Source organism: Scyliorhinus canicula, chromosome 20, assembly GCF_902713615.1.
Source record: "Scyliorhinus canicula chromosome 20, sScyCan1.1, whole genome shotgun sequence".
Lineage (NCBI taxonomy): Eukaryota > Metazoa > Chordata > Chondrichthyes > Carcharhiniformes > Scyliorhinidae > Scyliorhinus > Scyliorhinus canicula.
The window spans coordinates 84,903,372-84,918,423 of record NC_052165.1 but is presented as its reverse complement, the minus strand read 5'-3'; the positions used below and the strand labels follow the sequence as shown (position 1 = coordinate 84,918,423).

General features: G+C 46.9%; 1 protein-coding gene across 1 annotated transcript in view; it reads right to left on the bottom strand.

Annotated features, from left to right (window-relative positions):
* Positions 1–15,052, bottom strand: part of kdm5a (lysine (K)-specific demethylase 5A) — a 299,634-nt gene that overhangs the window by 23,302 nt on the left and 261,280 nt on the right. Inside the window, exons 25-26 of the mRNA XM_038780318.1 lie at positions 13,660–13,803; positions 8,134–8,296 (exon numbers count right to left, since the gene is read on the bottom strand). Coding sequence (XP_038636246.1) covers positions 8,134–8,296; positions 13,660–13,803 — 307 coding nt within the window. The remainder of the gene's footprint in view (positions 1–8,133; positions 8,297–13,659; positions 13,804–15,052) is intronic.

The following is a 15,052-nucleotide window of genomic DNA, read 5'->3' as shown; positions in this document are numbered from 1 at the left end:
CCCCGTGTGTGCGTGGGTTTCCTCCGGGTGCTCCGGTTTCCTCCCACAGTCCAAAGATGTGCGGGTTAGGTGGATTGGCCGTGCTAAATTGCCCGTAGTGTCCTAAAAAGTAAGGTTAGGGGGGGGGGGGGGGGGGGGGGGTTGTTGGGTTACGGGTATAGGGTGAATACGTGACTTTGAGTAGGGTGATCATTGCTCGGCACAACATCGAGGGCCGAAGGGCCTGTTCTGTGCTGTACTGTTCTAAATTCTTCTTCTAAATCTGTGATGGTTCCAGCGTTCTGCACAACTACATCTGCATGGATCGGCTGGAGCAGCAGTTGGATGCACTTAGGAGCACGCAGGTGGCGGAAAGCACTATAGGCAGAAGCTTCAGAGATGTGGTCACACCCAAGGTGCAGGCAGATAGATGGGTGACCGCTAGAAGGGGCAGGAATCCCCCGTGGCTGTTCCCCCTCATTAACAAGAATACTGTTTTGGATACTGTTGGGAACTGGCCTATCAAGGAAAACAGCAGCAGCCAGAACAGTGGGATCACAGTTGGCTCGGTTGTTAAGCAGGTAGGATCAATGCGCAGAAGAGCGATAGTTCAAGGGAACTCTATAGTCAGGGGCACAGAGAGGCGCCCATGTGGATGTTAAAGAGACTCGAGGATTGCATGTTGGGTCCCTGGTGCCGGGGTCAAGGACATCTCTGAACGAACACGGGACATTCTAAAGGCAGTAAGTGAACAGCCAGAGATTGTGGTACATATTGGTACTAATGACATTAGAAAATAGAACATACAGTGCAGAAGGAGGCCATTCGGCCCATCGAGTCTGCACCAGCCCACTTAAGCCCTCACTTCCACCCTATCCCCGTAACCCAATAACCCCTCCTAACCTTTTTGGTCACTAAGGGCAATTTATCACGGCCAATCCACCTAACCTGCACTGTGGGAGGAAACCGGAGCACCCGGAGGAAACCCACGCAGACACGGGGAGAACGTGCAGACTCCATACAGACAGTGACCCAGCGGGGAATCGAACCTGGGATCGTGGTGCTGTGAAGCCACAGTGCTATCCACTTGTACTACCGTGCTGCCCAATTAGCAGGAAGAGTGACAAGGTCTTGGAGGGGGAGTTCAGGGAGTTAGGTAATAAATTCAAAACAGGACCTCTAGGGTTGTGATCTCAGGATTACTCCCTGTATCACGTGCCAGTGAGGTTAGAAATAGGAGGGTAGTGCAGCTAAACATGTGGCTAAACAGCTGGTGTAGGAGGGAGGGTTTCAGCTATCTAGATCATTGGGGTCTCTTCCGGGGAACGTGTGACCTGTACAAGAAGGACGGGTTGCATCTAAACTGGAGGGGCACCAATATCCTGGACGAGAAGTTTGCGAGAGTCACTAGGGAGGATTTAAACTAGTATGGCAGGGAGGTGGGAACCAGTGAAGTAGGTTAGCAGGTGAAATAACTGAGGGGGAAGTAGAGAATAAGGCCAGTAAGACGGAGAGGAAGAGGAGGCAGGGAGAAGGAGGCCATCGAGTCTGCACCGACCCACTTAAGCCCTCACTTCCACCCTATCCCCGTAACCCAATAACCCCTCCTAACCTTTTTGGTCACTAAGGGCAATTTATCATGGCCAATCCACCTAACCTGCATTGTGGGAGGAAACCGGGGCACACGGAGGAAACCCACGCAGACACGGGGAGAAGGTGCAGACCACCGCACAGACAGTGACCCAGCTGAACACAGCGGGACTGGTAGTCTGAAGTGTATGTGTTTCAAAGCGAGAAGTGTACCATGTAAGTGTAAGGTAGGTGAATTTAAAGAGCTTGGATTAGTACTTGGAACTTTGATGTTGTTGCTATTACAGAGACTAGGTTGAGGGAGGGACAGGATTGGCAGCTGAACGTTCCAGGATTTAGATGCCTCAGGCGGGACAGAGCTGGATGTAAAAGGGGTGGGGAAGTTGCACTTCTGGTTAAGGAGAATATCTCAGCTGTACTGCGGGAAAACACCTCAGAGGGCTCATGCATCAAGGCAATATGGGTAGAGCTCAGGAATAGGAAGGGTGCAGTCACAATGTTGAGGGCCTACAGGCCTCCCGACAGATAGCTTAGCATTTTTGTGGACAGATTTTGGAAAGATGTAAAAGCAACAGGGTTGTTATGGTGGGTGATTTTAACTTCCCTTATATTGACCAGGACTCACTTAGTGCTAGGGGCATGGATGGGGCAGAGTTTGTAAAGAGCATTCAGGGGAGTTTCTTGAAACAATATGTAAATAGTCCAACTAGGGAACAGGCCGTACTGGGTCTGGCATTGGGGAATGAGCCCGACTAGGTGGTTGAAGTTTCAGTTGGGGAACATTTTGGGAACTGTGACCGTAATTCCATACGATTTAAGATACTTGTGGATAAGGACAAGAGTAGTCCTCGAGTGAAAGTGCTAATTCGGGGGAAGTCTAATATTAGGCTTTGGTCAGACCCCATTTGGAGTATCGTGTACAGTTTTGGGGATGTGCTGGCCTTGGAAAGAGTCCAGAGGAGGTTCACAAGAATGATCCCTGGAATGAAGAGCTCGTCATATGAGGAGTGGTCGAGGACTCTGTACTCGTTAGAGTTTAGAAGGATGAGGATTATCTTATTGAAACTTACAGGATATTGCAAGGCCTGAATAGAGTGGACGTGGAGAGGATGTGTCCACTAGTAGGAGAAATAGAACCTGGGGGCACAACCTCAGACAAAAGGGACGATCCTTTAAAACAGAAATGAGGAGGAATTTCTTCAGCCAGAGGGTGGTGAATCTGTGGAACTCTTTGCTGCAGAAGGCTGTGGAGGCCAAATCACAGTGTCTTCAAGACAGATAGATAAGTTCTTGATTAAAAAGGGGATCAGGGGTTATGGGGCAAATGGGGATGAGAAAAATATCAGCCTTGATTGAATGGCGGATCAGACTCGATGGGCCGAGTGGCCTAATTCTGCTCCTATGTCTGATGGTGTTATAGGCAGGAACTGAAGAATCTAGATTGGGGGTGGCGGTTTGAGGGTAAATCAACATCTGACATGTGGGATGCTTTCAAACATCAGTTGATTAGTATTCAGGACCGGCATGTCCTGTTAGGATGAAGGATAAATATGGCACGTTTTGGGAGCCTTGGGTAACAAGGGATTTATGAGCCTAGTCAAAAAAAAAAAGCATTTGTAAGGTCTTGAAGGCTGAGAAGAGACTAAGTAGGAAGGGACGAAAGCAAGGAGTCAGGAGGGCTAAAAGAGGTCATGAAAAGTGATTGACAAACAGGATTAAGGAGAAACCCAAGGCATTTTATACATACAGAAAGAGCAAAAGGGTAGCCAAGGAAAGAGTTCGCCCACTCTATCTACACGTCCACTCTATCCAGGCCTCGCAGTATCCTGTAAATATCAGTAAGATCCCCCTATATCCACTCAAGGACACAGGAGGGAAATTACACGTGGAGCCAGAGGCAGCACGGTAGCATTGTGGATAGCACAATTGCTTCACAGCTCCAGGGTCCCAGGCTCGATTCCGGCTTGGGTCATTGTCTGTGCGGAGTCTGCACATCCTCCCCGTGTGTGCGTGGGTTTCCTCCGGGTGCTCCGGTTTCCTCCCACAGTCCAAAGATGTGCAGGTTAGGTGCATTGGCCATGATAAATTGCCCTTAAGTGTCCAAAATTGCCCTTAGTGTTGGGTGGGGTTACTGGGTTATGGGGATGGGGTGGAGGTGTTGACCTTGGGTAGGGTGCTCTTTCCAAGAGCCGGTGCAGACTCGATGGGCTGAATGGCCTCCTTCTGCCCTGTAAATTCTATGATAATCTATGAAATGGGCAATGTACGAAATGAGTACTTTGCATCAGTATTCAACAAAGAAAAGGATGTATATATAAAACCTTTTATTGTCACAAGTATGAAGTTACTGTGAAAAGCCCCTAGTCGCCACATCCCGGCGCCTGTTCGGGTAAGGTGGTACGGGAATTGAACCCTTTATGGCGGATGTTGAGTCTAGGGAAAGGTGTGTAGATAGTCTGGGTCATGTTGATATCAAAAAGTAGGTGGTGTTGGGCGTCTTAAAAAGCATCAAGGTAGATAGGTCCCCAGGGCCTGATGGGATCGATCGCAGAATATTGAGGGAGGCAAAGAAGAAAATTGCTGGGGCCTTGACAGAAACTTTGTAGCTTCACTGGCTACAAGTGAGGTCCCAGTAGACTGGCGAATAGCCAATGTTGTTCCTTTGCTTAAGGATGGTAACATGAATAATCCAGGAAATTATAGGCCAGTGAGCCTTACGTCAGTGGAAGGGAAATAGGAGAGGATTCTTAAGGACAGGATTTACTCACATTTGGAAACAAATTGATTTATTAGCGAGAGGCAGCATGGTTTTGTGAAGGGGAGGTCGGGTCTCACTCACTAAATTTTTTGAGGAAGAGACCAAGATGATTGATGAAGGAAGGACAATGGATGTTGTCCACATGGACTTCAGTAAGGCCTTTGACAAAGTCCCTCATGGCAGACTGGTACAAAAAGTTAAGACACGGGATCAGAGGTGAGCTGGCAAAATGGATACAGAACTGGCTCGGTCATAGTAGACAAAAGGTTAGCAGTGGAAGGGTGCTTTTCTGAATAGAGGTTGGGTGTTCCGCAGGGATCAGTGCTGGGACCGTTGTTGTTTGTATACAAATAATTTGGAGGAAAATGTCACCGGTCTGAGTAGCGAGTGAGCAGCGGTAGCAGCGAGAGCAATAACCAGGGGGCTGTCGGGAAGGGAAGTTTCCCATTTAAAAAACTTACCTTACAGGAGCAGTGAGAGGGAGGAGCTGAGTGGGAGCGGGCGAATTGCGCTCTGGGAAGGTGAGTGAACTGATATATTTGGGCAGCGGCTGAACCCGAGACACTACACGTGTAGTGTCTTCCTCCCGCCCTCCTCCTCTAACCAAAAAAAAAGACCGGTGTGTTGATAAGGTAAGGTTTTTCTATTTCTATTTCTTTTTATCGTGCGATTGGTAACAATTTTTCTTGTTTTTTCCTTTTTCATTTATTTATTATTTGATATTATAGTTGGGCTAAGTTAAGTTTAAGATTAAACATGACAGGAGATCTCAGACCCTTGTTATGTTCTTCTTGCTCAATGTGGAAGTTCAGGGACGCGGCCGATGCCCCTGACTCCTTCACGTGCGGGAAGTGTGTACAACTGCAGCTCTTGTTAGACTGCATGACGGCTCTGGAGCTGCGGATGGGCTCACTTTGGAGCATCCGTGATGCTGAGGAGGTCGTGGATCGCACGTTTAGCGAATTGGTCACACCGCAGATTAGGATTGCTGAGGGAGAAAGGGAATGGGTGACCAAAAGGCAGAGAAAAAGTAGGAAGGCAGTGCAGGTGGCTCCTGCGGTCATCTCCCTCCAAAACAAGCATACCGTTTTGGATACTGTTGGGGGAGATGGCTCATCAGAAGGCAGCAGTAGCCATGTTCATGGCACTGTGGCTGGCTCTGCTGCACAGAAAGGTGGGAAAAAGAGTGGAAGGGCTATAGTCATGGGGATTCAATTGTAAGGGGAGTAGATAGGCGGTTCTGTGGTTGAAAACGAGACTCCCAAATGGTATGTTGCCTCCCAGGTGCACGGGTCAGGGATGTCTCAGATCGGCTGCAGAACATTCTGAAGGGGGTGAACAGCCAGTTGTCGTGGTGCATATAGGAACCAATGATATAGGTAAAAAACGGGATGAGGTCCCTCAAGCAGAATTTAGGGAGTTAGGAGCCAAGTTAAAAAGTCGGACATCAGAGGTAGTAATCTCAGGATTGCTACCAGTGCCACATGGTAGTCAGAGTAGAAATGAAAGAATAGGCAGGATGAATGCGTGGCTTGAGAGATGGTGCAGGAGGGAGGGGTTCAGATTTTTGGGACATTGGAACTGGTTCTGGGGGCGGTGGGACTACTACAAATTGGACGGTCTACACCTGGGCCGGACTGGAACCAATGTACTTGAGGGTGCTTTTGCTAACGCTGTTGGGGAGGGTTTAAACTAATGTGGCAGGGGGATGCGAACCAAATGATGAGGAGTTTAGTGGACAGTAAGGAGGGAGTAACTAAAGCCTGTAAGGAACTAGATCATGAAATCAGCGTGACTAAGGGGAAGAGTAGGCAGGGAGCAGATGATGAACGCAAAGGGACTGGTGGTCTGAAGTGCATTTGTTTTAATGCACGAAGTGTAGTAGGTAAGGCAGATGAACTTAGGGCTGAGATTAGTACCTGGGAGTATGATGTTATTGCTATTACTGAGACTTGGTTGAGAGAAGGGCATGATTGGCAACTAAATATCCCAGGATATTGATGCTTCAAGCGGGATAAAGAGGGAGGTAAAAGGGGTGGAGGAGTTGCATTACTGGTCAGAGAGGATATTACAGCTGTGCTGAAGGAGGGCACGAGAAGGGCTCGAGCCGTGAGGCGATATGGGCAGAGCTCAGAAATAGGAAGGGTGCGGTAACAATGTTGGGGCTGCACTACAGACGTCGCAACAGCGAGCGCGAGATAGAGGTACAAATATGTAAACAGATTATGGAAAGATGTACGAGCAACAGAGTGGTGGTGATAGCAGATTTTAATTTTCCCAACATTGACTGGGATACACTTAGTGTCAGAGGTCTAGATGGAGCAGAATTTGTAAGGAGCATCCAGGAGGGTTTTCTGGAGCAATATGTAAATAGTCCAACTCGGGAAGGGGCTATACTGGACCTGGTGTTGGGGAATGATCCCGGACAGGTGGTTGAAGTTTCAGTCGGGGATTACTTTGGGAATAGTGATCACAATTCTGTAAGTTTTAGAATACTCATGGACAAAGATGAGAGTGGTCCTAAAGGAAGAGTGCTAAATTGGGGGAAGGCCAACTATACCAAAATTCGGCAGGAGCTGGGGAATGTGGATTGGGAGCAGCTGTTTGAAGGTAAAGCCACATTTGATATGTGGAAGGCTTTTAAAGAGAGGTTGATTAGAGTGCAGGACAGACATGTCCCTGTGAAAATGAGGGATAGAAATGGCAAGATTAGGGAACCATGGATGACAGGTGAAAGTGAGAGACTAGCTAAGAGGAAAAAGGAAGCATACATAAGGTCTAGGCGACTGAAGACAGACGAAGCTTTGGAAGAATATCGGGAATGTAGGACCAATCTGAAACGAGGAATCAAGAGGGCTCAAAGGGGTCATGAAATATCTTTAGCAAACAGGTTAAGGAAAATCCCAAAGCCTTTTATTCATATATAAGGAGCAAGAGGGTAACTAGAGAAAGGGTTGGCTCACAAAGGAGGAAAGTTATGCGTGGAGTCAGAGAAGATGGGTGAGATTCTTAACGAGTACTTTGCATCGGTATTCACAGAGGAGAGGGACATACGGATGTTGAGGTTAGGGATAGATGAGAAAGACGGAGGTTGAGGGGGAACCTCATTGAGGTCTACAAAATCAGCGACAGTATTAGATACAGGATCTAGATCGACGCAGGCTTGGAGGGTCGAAGGTTCGAAGGGTGCTGTAATTTTTCTTTGTTCGTTGAGTAGTAAGTTTGTGGACGACACAAACGTTGGTGGAATTGTGGATTGTCATGAGGACTGTCAGGTACAGCAGGATATAGATCGGTTAGAGACTTGGGCAGAGAGATGGCAGATGGAATTTAATCTGGAAAATGTGAGGCAATGCATTTTGGAAGGTCTAATACAGGTGGTAATTTGCCTGTCAATACTCTTAAGGGTTCTGCTATTTACTGTACAAGGATCTGAGCATGCAGGTCCACATATCACTGAAAGTGGCAACGTAGGTGAGGGAGGTAGCTGGTTTTATCAACCGAGAACCAACCAGCATCTTATCCCAATCAGTGCTATGAATGCATATCCTGTGCTCCAATCTCTCTCATCTGGAAATAGGTTTGTATACATTAATACAAATGATCAAATAATACACTTAACTGGAATATCAAATCTAAAGGCAGACAAAGAACGTTCAGAAATTACAGATAATAGTTTGAAAGTAGCTGATAAAATGTATATGTAGCCATTCATCATGGCTGAATATATCACTTGAGGCAGCTACCTCAAGAGAGGAGGAATACATCAAAAAGGATGACACTGCACAATAAATAGTCAGACTGACCTTGTGAGAAAGATTTTGATGCTGAAGAATAAGCATGTTCTGCACAGAAAGATGGTGTAGCTGGCCATACGTGCGATACCACTTCCTCTGCTTTGATTGGAATTTCTTCATCACAGAACAGGTTTGGTTCCAGGCTGCCTGAAGATACACTGCTGGCCCCATCCTAGGAAACAAAACAAATGCAATTTGAGACCAAAACTCTCCAACTGTGCATTAGATATCTGTTCACACAAGCCAATTTACAGCCGACTCGAGTATTGGACACCTTAGATTAACATAGAATATACAGTGCAGAAGGAGGCCATTCGGCCCATCGAGTCTACACCGACTCACTTAAACCCTCACTTCCACCCAATCCCCGTAACCCCCTCTAACCTTTTTGGATACTGAGGGAAATTTAGCACGGCCAATCCACCTAACCTGCACATCTTTGGACTGTGGGAGGAAACCAGAGCACCCGGAGGAAACCCCGCACACACGGGGAGGACGTGCAGACTCCGCACAGACAGTGCCCAAGGGGGGAATCGAACCTGGGACCCTGGTGCTGTGAAGCCACAGTGCTAGCCACTTGTGCTACCGTGCTGCTGTTTTGTAACATACAAGAACTAGAACTACTAGATTTCTCCAACCTTCTAAGCACAGAACAGTTAAGGATCAAAGGATATAATTCCAGGGGTAGTGAGGGGAGAGTTCTCCACGATTGTAATCTCCGATCACACATCTCATTATATGGAAGTAAAGTTAGAGAAGGACCCTACTCAATGCCTCCCTCACCAACAGGGAACTCTATTAAAAATATCCCAAGCCATGGACGGTTACATAACCTGCAACCAGAACGGGGAGGTATCACCATCCATGTTCTGGGAAATGAAATTAAAATTGCTTATTGTCACAAGTAGGCTTCAAATGAAGTTACTGTGAAAAGTTCCTAGTCGCCACATTCCGGCACCTGTTCGGGGAGGCACCAAAAGCGGTGATCAGGGGGAAATAATAGCCTCTGGGGCCCTTTGGGACAAGAGAGAAAGGGGAGCCAGCCAGCAGCTGATCGACTCCATAATGGAGGTAGACTGCTCTCCACAAGGACAGCAGTCCACCAGTTCTATCAGGGACAGGGGCCTTCCTCGAACATGGAGACAAAGCCAGCTGCGTGCTGGTGCATCAACTAAGGAAACAGGCTGCCTTGAAAGAAATAGTGCAAGTTAAGGACAGGAATGGTAGGATGGTGGCAGCCCCGAATAAGGTTAACAAGGCCGTTTTTACTGGGGCCTGTGCACTTCCGAACCCCCGGAGGTAGACTCAGAGGCTAAACAGTTCCTTAACAGACTGGAACTATAGATGATGGGAGAGGGAAAGGGACAAGGGCTAGAAGCAAGGGCTAGAGTAGATTTCATAGAATTTACAGTGCAAAATGAGGCCATTCGGCCTATCGAGTCTGCATCAGCCCTTGGAAAGAGCACCCAACATAAGCCCACAGCTCCACCCTATCCCCGTAACCCAGTAACCACACCTAACCTTTTGGGTCACTAAGGGCAACTTATCATGGCCAATCGACCTAACCTGCACATCTTTGGACTGGATGAAGACAGGGGAAGAACGTGCAGACTCCGCACGGTCAGTGACCCAAGCTGGGAATCAAACCTGGGACCCTGGAGCGGTGAAGCAACAGTGCTAACCACCCTGCTTCCGTGCCACCTTGGAATGCATTAATTCCACGCAGTCAGGGGAGGCGCTGGGATCAGATGAGTTCCAGGTTGACTTTTACAAATGATTTGCAACAGCATTGGCCCTGCACTTGTGGGAAATGTTCAATGATTCACTGTTCAAGGGGGCCCTGCTGCCCACGCTGGCACAGGTCTCAATGTCATTGATCTCCAAAAAGACCAGATCTCTAGAAAGACCGGCAGGAGTTAAACAATGCTCCCCAGGTCAGACCAAAATAAAAATGCTCGCAAGAATGTTTGGTGGCCGGGTATTGATAAGGATATCGAAAATGTAGTCATGGGTTGTGACCAGTGCCCATTGCAACAAACTCTGCCTCATTCTGCTCACTTACACCCATGGGAGTGGCCTGGCCGACCGTTGGCATGGTTACATGTGGATTTTGCAGGTTCTTTTATGGACACCCGGTTGTTAATTATTGTTATGCCTGTCCCAAGTGGCTTGATATTCATGAAATGAGAACAACTCCATCCTTAACAATCATAAAACGACAACCTTCGCTGCATATGGCCTGCCAAAAGTTTCAGTCTCAGATACTAGAACTGTCTTTACAGGGTAGTTTCTGCATTTCTCCATACAAGTGCACCATAGAAAGCATCCTATCTGGCTGCATCACAGCCTGGTATGGCAACTGCTCGGCCCAGGACCGCAAGAAACTTCAGAGAGTCGTGAACACCGCCCAGTCCATCACACAAACCTGCCTCCCACCATTGACTCCATCTACACCTCCCGCTGCCTGGGGAATGCAGGCAGCATAATCAAAACTCCCTCCCACCCGGCTTACTCACTCTTCCAACTTCTTCCATCGGGCAGGAGATACAGAAGTCGAAGAACATGCACGAACAGACTCAAAAACAGCTTCATCTCCACTGTTACCAGACTCCTAAATGACCCTCTTATGGACTGACCTCATTAACACTACACCCATGTCTGCTTCATCCGATGCCGGTGCTTATGTAGTTACATTGTAGATCTTGTGTTGCCCAATTATGTATTTTCTTTTCTTCCCATGTATTTAATGACCTGTAGAGCTGCTCGCAGAAAAATACTTTTCACTGTCCCTCGGTACACGTGACAATAAACAAATCCAATCAAATAAAACGTGCGCACAGTGCCTTATCATCCAACCTCAAATGGCTTTGGGTGGTGCTATCGATCGTCAGCCGAGCAGGATGCCACATTCAAAGGGTGGAGGCAGGATGAGAGGACACTGACGGTTAGCGGCATGTACACAGACAACAGACTAGAAACCCTGGAGAAACTCACCGAGAGATTCTAACTACTTACAGGGAAAGATTGGAGAAATTGGGCTTGTTCTCCTTGGAACAGAGAAGATTAAGAGGTGACATTATTGAGGTAAAGAAGGACACTTTGTTTCTACTAGTTGGTATGTTAGTTACTCGGGGTCACAATTTCAAGATGGTCAGCAAGACAGCTAGGAGTGAGAGGAGGAGAAACTTCTTTACTCAGAGTTGTTAGGGTTTGGAATGCGCTGCCTGGAAGAGTGGAGAAGGTGGAGTCCACAAGAGGTTTCAAAAGTGATAAATTTAGAGGCTACGGGGATAGGGATCAGCGAGCTTTTTCATTTGAGAGCTGGTGCAGACATGGGCAGACAAAACAACAAACAAACTAAAAGGAACAAGATGAGCTATATACAGGTCAAGAACTTCCTCTGTACGGAAACTATGACATACCCCCAGAAGCCAGGACATTCACCAGTTGAGGAACTGCTGGAGGAGACAAGGGAAAAATGGGCCTAGAGGTACGGGGGGGGGGGGGGTGTTCTGGACAGACTTCTTTGTCGGCTGCAAAGAGACGTAGATAGGATGCAGAGCTGGGCTGAGAAGTGGCAGATGGAGTTTAATCCTGAAAAGTGTGAGGTCGTCCATTTTGGAAGGACAAATAGGAATGCGGAATACAGGGTGAACAGTAGGATTCTTGGCAATGAGGACGAACAGAGAGATCTTGGGGTCTATGTACATAGATCTTTGAAAGTTGCCACTCAAGTGGATAGAGCTGTGCAGAAGGTCTAGCGTTCATTAGCAGAGGGATTGAATTCAAGAGCCACGGGGTGATGATGCAGCTGTACAAAACCTTGGTAAGGCCACATTTAGAGTACTGTGTGCAGCTCTGGTCGCCTCATTTTAGGAAGAATGTGAAAGCTTTGGAAAAGGTGCAAAGGAGATTTACCAGGATGTTGCCTGGAATGGAGAGTAGGTCTTACGAGGAAAGGTTGAGGGTGCTCGGCCTTTTCTCATTAGAACGGAGAAGGATGAGGGGCGACTTGATTGAGGTTTATAGATGATCAGGGGAATAGATAGAGTTCACAGTCAGAGATTTTTTCCCCGGGTGGAACAAACCAAAGGGACATAAATTTAAGGTGGATGGTGGAAGATATAGGGGGGATGTCAGAGGTAGGTTCTTTACCCAGAGAGTAGTGGGGGCATGGAATGCACTGCCTGGGGAAGTAGTTGAGTTGGAAACATTAGGGACCTTCAAGCGGCTATTGGATAGGTACATGGATTACGGTAGAATGATGGGGTGTAGATTGATTTGTTCTTCATCTGGGACAAAAGTTTGGCACAACATTGTGGGCCGAAGGGCCTGTTCTGTGCTGTATTTTCTATGTTCTATGTTCTTACTGTGCTCACCCAACCCAACGCTGACATCTCCACATCATAGATTTGTTTAACACTGCAAGTGATAATTATGTGCAACTCTGCCTACGACAGTGCTGGAAGCAAACATAGACATAGAATTTAGAGTGCAGAAGGAGGCCCATCGAGTCTGCACCGGCTCCTGGAAAGAGCACCCTACCCAAGGTTAACACCTCCACCCTATCCCCATAACCCCACCCAACACCAAGGGCAATTTTGGACACTAAGGGCAATTTATCATGGCCAATCCACCTAACCTGCACACCTTTGGACTGTGGGAGGAAACCGGAGCACCCGGAGGAAACCCACGCACACACGGGAGGATGTGCAGACTCCACACAGACAGTGACCCAAGCCGGAATCGAACCTGGGACCCTGGAGCTGTGAAGCGATTGTGCTATCCACAATGCTACCGTGCTGCCCCTCACAATTCAAAGACATTGAATTACTTTGAAATGAAATTCAATAGGCACTTGAGGGAAAAAAAAAGATGGGAACATGGGCAGAGTCAGCCATTTAGCCCCTTGAGCCTGCTCCACCAATCAACTAGATACTGGCTGATCATCTACCTCAATGCTATTTTCCGGACTCTACCCATATCTCCTGATGTATCCAGAAATCTATTGATCTCTGTCTTGAACATACCAAATGACTGAGCTTCCACAGTCCTCTGATGTACAAAATTCCAAAGATTAACAACCTGCAGGAAAATGGGGATACAATGAGCTAATGAGACTAACTGGACTTGCTCCAAGAAGCCGTTGTCATGGACTCAATGGGTAGAATGGCCTTCTCCGATGCGGTCATGTGTTAGAGTCCCGTCCCTGGTCTGCCCTTTGTCAAAATGTTCATGGAGAAAATGAACTGCTGAATGCAACAAACATTGAATTTGTGTAACAAGTGAGCAAAACAGATCACTCCAGACAACAACACAATTGTTTAAAAACAAAAAAAAATTAGAGTATCCAATTCATTTTTTCCAATTAAGGGGAAATTTAGCGTGGCCAATCCACCTATCCTGCACATGTTTGGGTTGTGGGGTGAGACCCACGCAGACACGGGGAGAATGTGCAGTGACCCAGAGCCGGGACTGAACGTGGGACCTCGGCTCCACGACACGATCACAAGTATGTATGCAAAGCAGACTTACCTTTTTCTCGTAGCGGTATGTGTCTCTGATGTCGTCATCAGAGTCCGTCTCTTCCTCATCTAATTCAAGAGATTTTCTGGGCGAATTTGTCAAACTCCCAATGCTCCTGCTGAAAGCTGACTGTTGGACACTCTGCAAATGTTCCTGAGGATAGAATTAAACAAGATGCTCCATCAAATACCCCACTATTTGCACCAGACAACATGACACCAAACCAAGTAGTGAACTGCTCTGCGAGATGACCTTAAGCTTGCTCAAAGGGGTAGAGCTTTCAGGAGTGTCTGAAAAGAGGAAAGAGAGGTGGAGAGATTTAGTGAAGCAACTCCAAACTTTAAGGCCTTAGCAGCTTAAAACAGGGTCACCATTTTGGAAATATTAAACCCAGGGATGGTCAGGAAGTCAGAATTGGGGGAAGCAGAATGGCTGGAGGATATTAGAGAGATGAGGATAGGAGAGTCATTGTTTTTAAATCATTGCTTTCCAATGAACTAATACAGGAAAGATGTGGAGATACCAGCGTTGGATTGGGGTGAGCACAGCAAGAAGTCTTGCAACACCAAGTTAAAATCCAACAGGTTTGTTTTGAATCACTAGCTTTCGGATATTTTGAATATTTGTGGAGTTACTAGTTTTAATTTGAATTAAATTACTATTTTTTAAATTAGACTTAAATTACTATTTTAAAGTTGATTTGAATTACAATTTTTAAATCTCACTTAAATAACTATTTTGGGTTGATTTAAATTACTATTTTAAAGTTGATTTAAATAACTTTTAAATTTTAATTAAATAAGTTGTTAATTTGTTGTCAAATCAAGCAGGATAAATACTCAGGAATAAAGCTAATTAAATCGTATACAGGAGATTGGATATAATCCAACACAAAATCATCTTTCTAAAGTTTAATTTCAAAAGTTTAATTTCAAAGAATAAATCATGGCACGACAGCTCCAAGGCATGGTCTGCTCCTCTTGCTCCATGTGGGAGGCAGGGAACAGTTCCAGTCCCCAGGATCAGCATGTGTGCAGGAAGTATCTCCGGTTACAGCTCCTGGAAGCTCGAGTTTCAGAACTGGAGCAGCGGCTGGAGACACTGTGGAGCATCTGCGGGTCGGAGAGCATCGTGGATAGCACGTATAGAGACGTGGTCACACCGCAGGCTCAGACTCCGCAGGCAGGAAGGGAATGGGTGACCACCAGACAGAGCAAGAGAGCGAGGCAGGTAATGTAGGAATCTCCTGTGGCCATTCTACTGCAGAACAGATATACCACTTTGGATACTGTTGAGGGGAATGGCCTCTCAGGAGAAAACAGCAACAGCCAAACCCGTGGCACCATGGTTGGTTCTGCTGCAGAGGGGAGGGGTGATAAGTGTGATAACGCATAGTTATAAG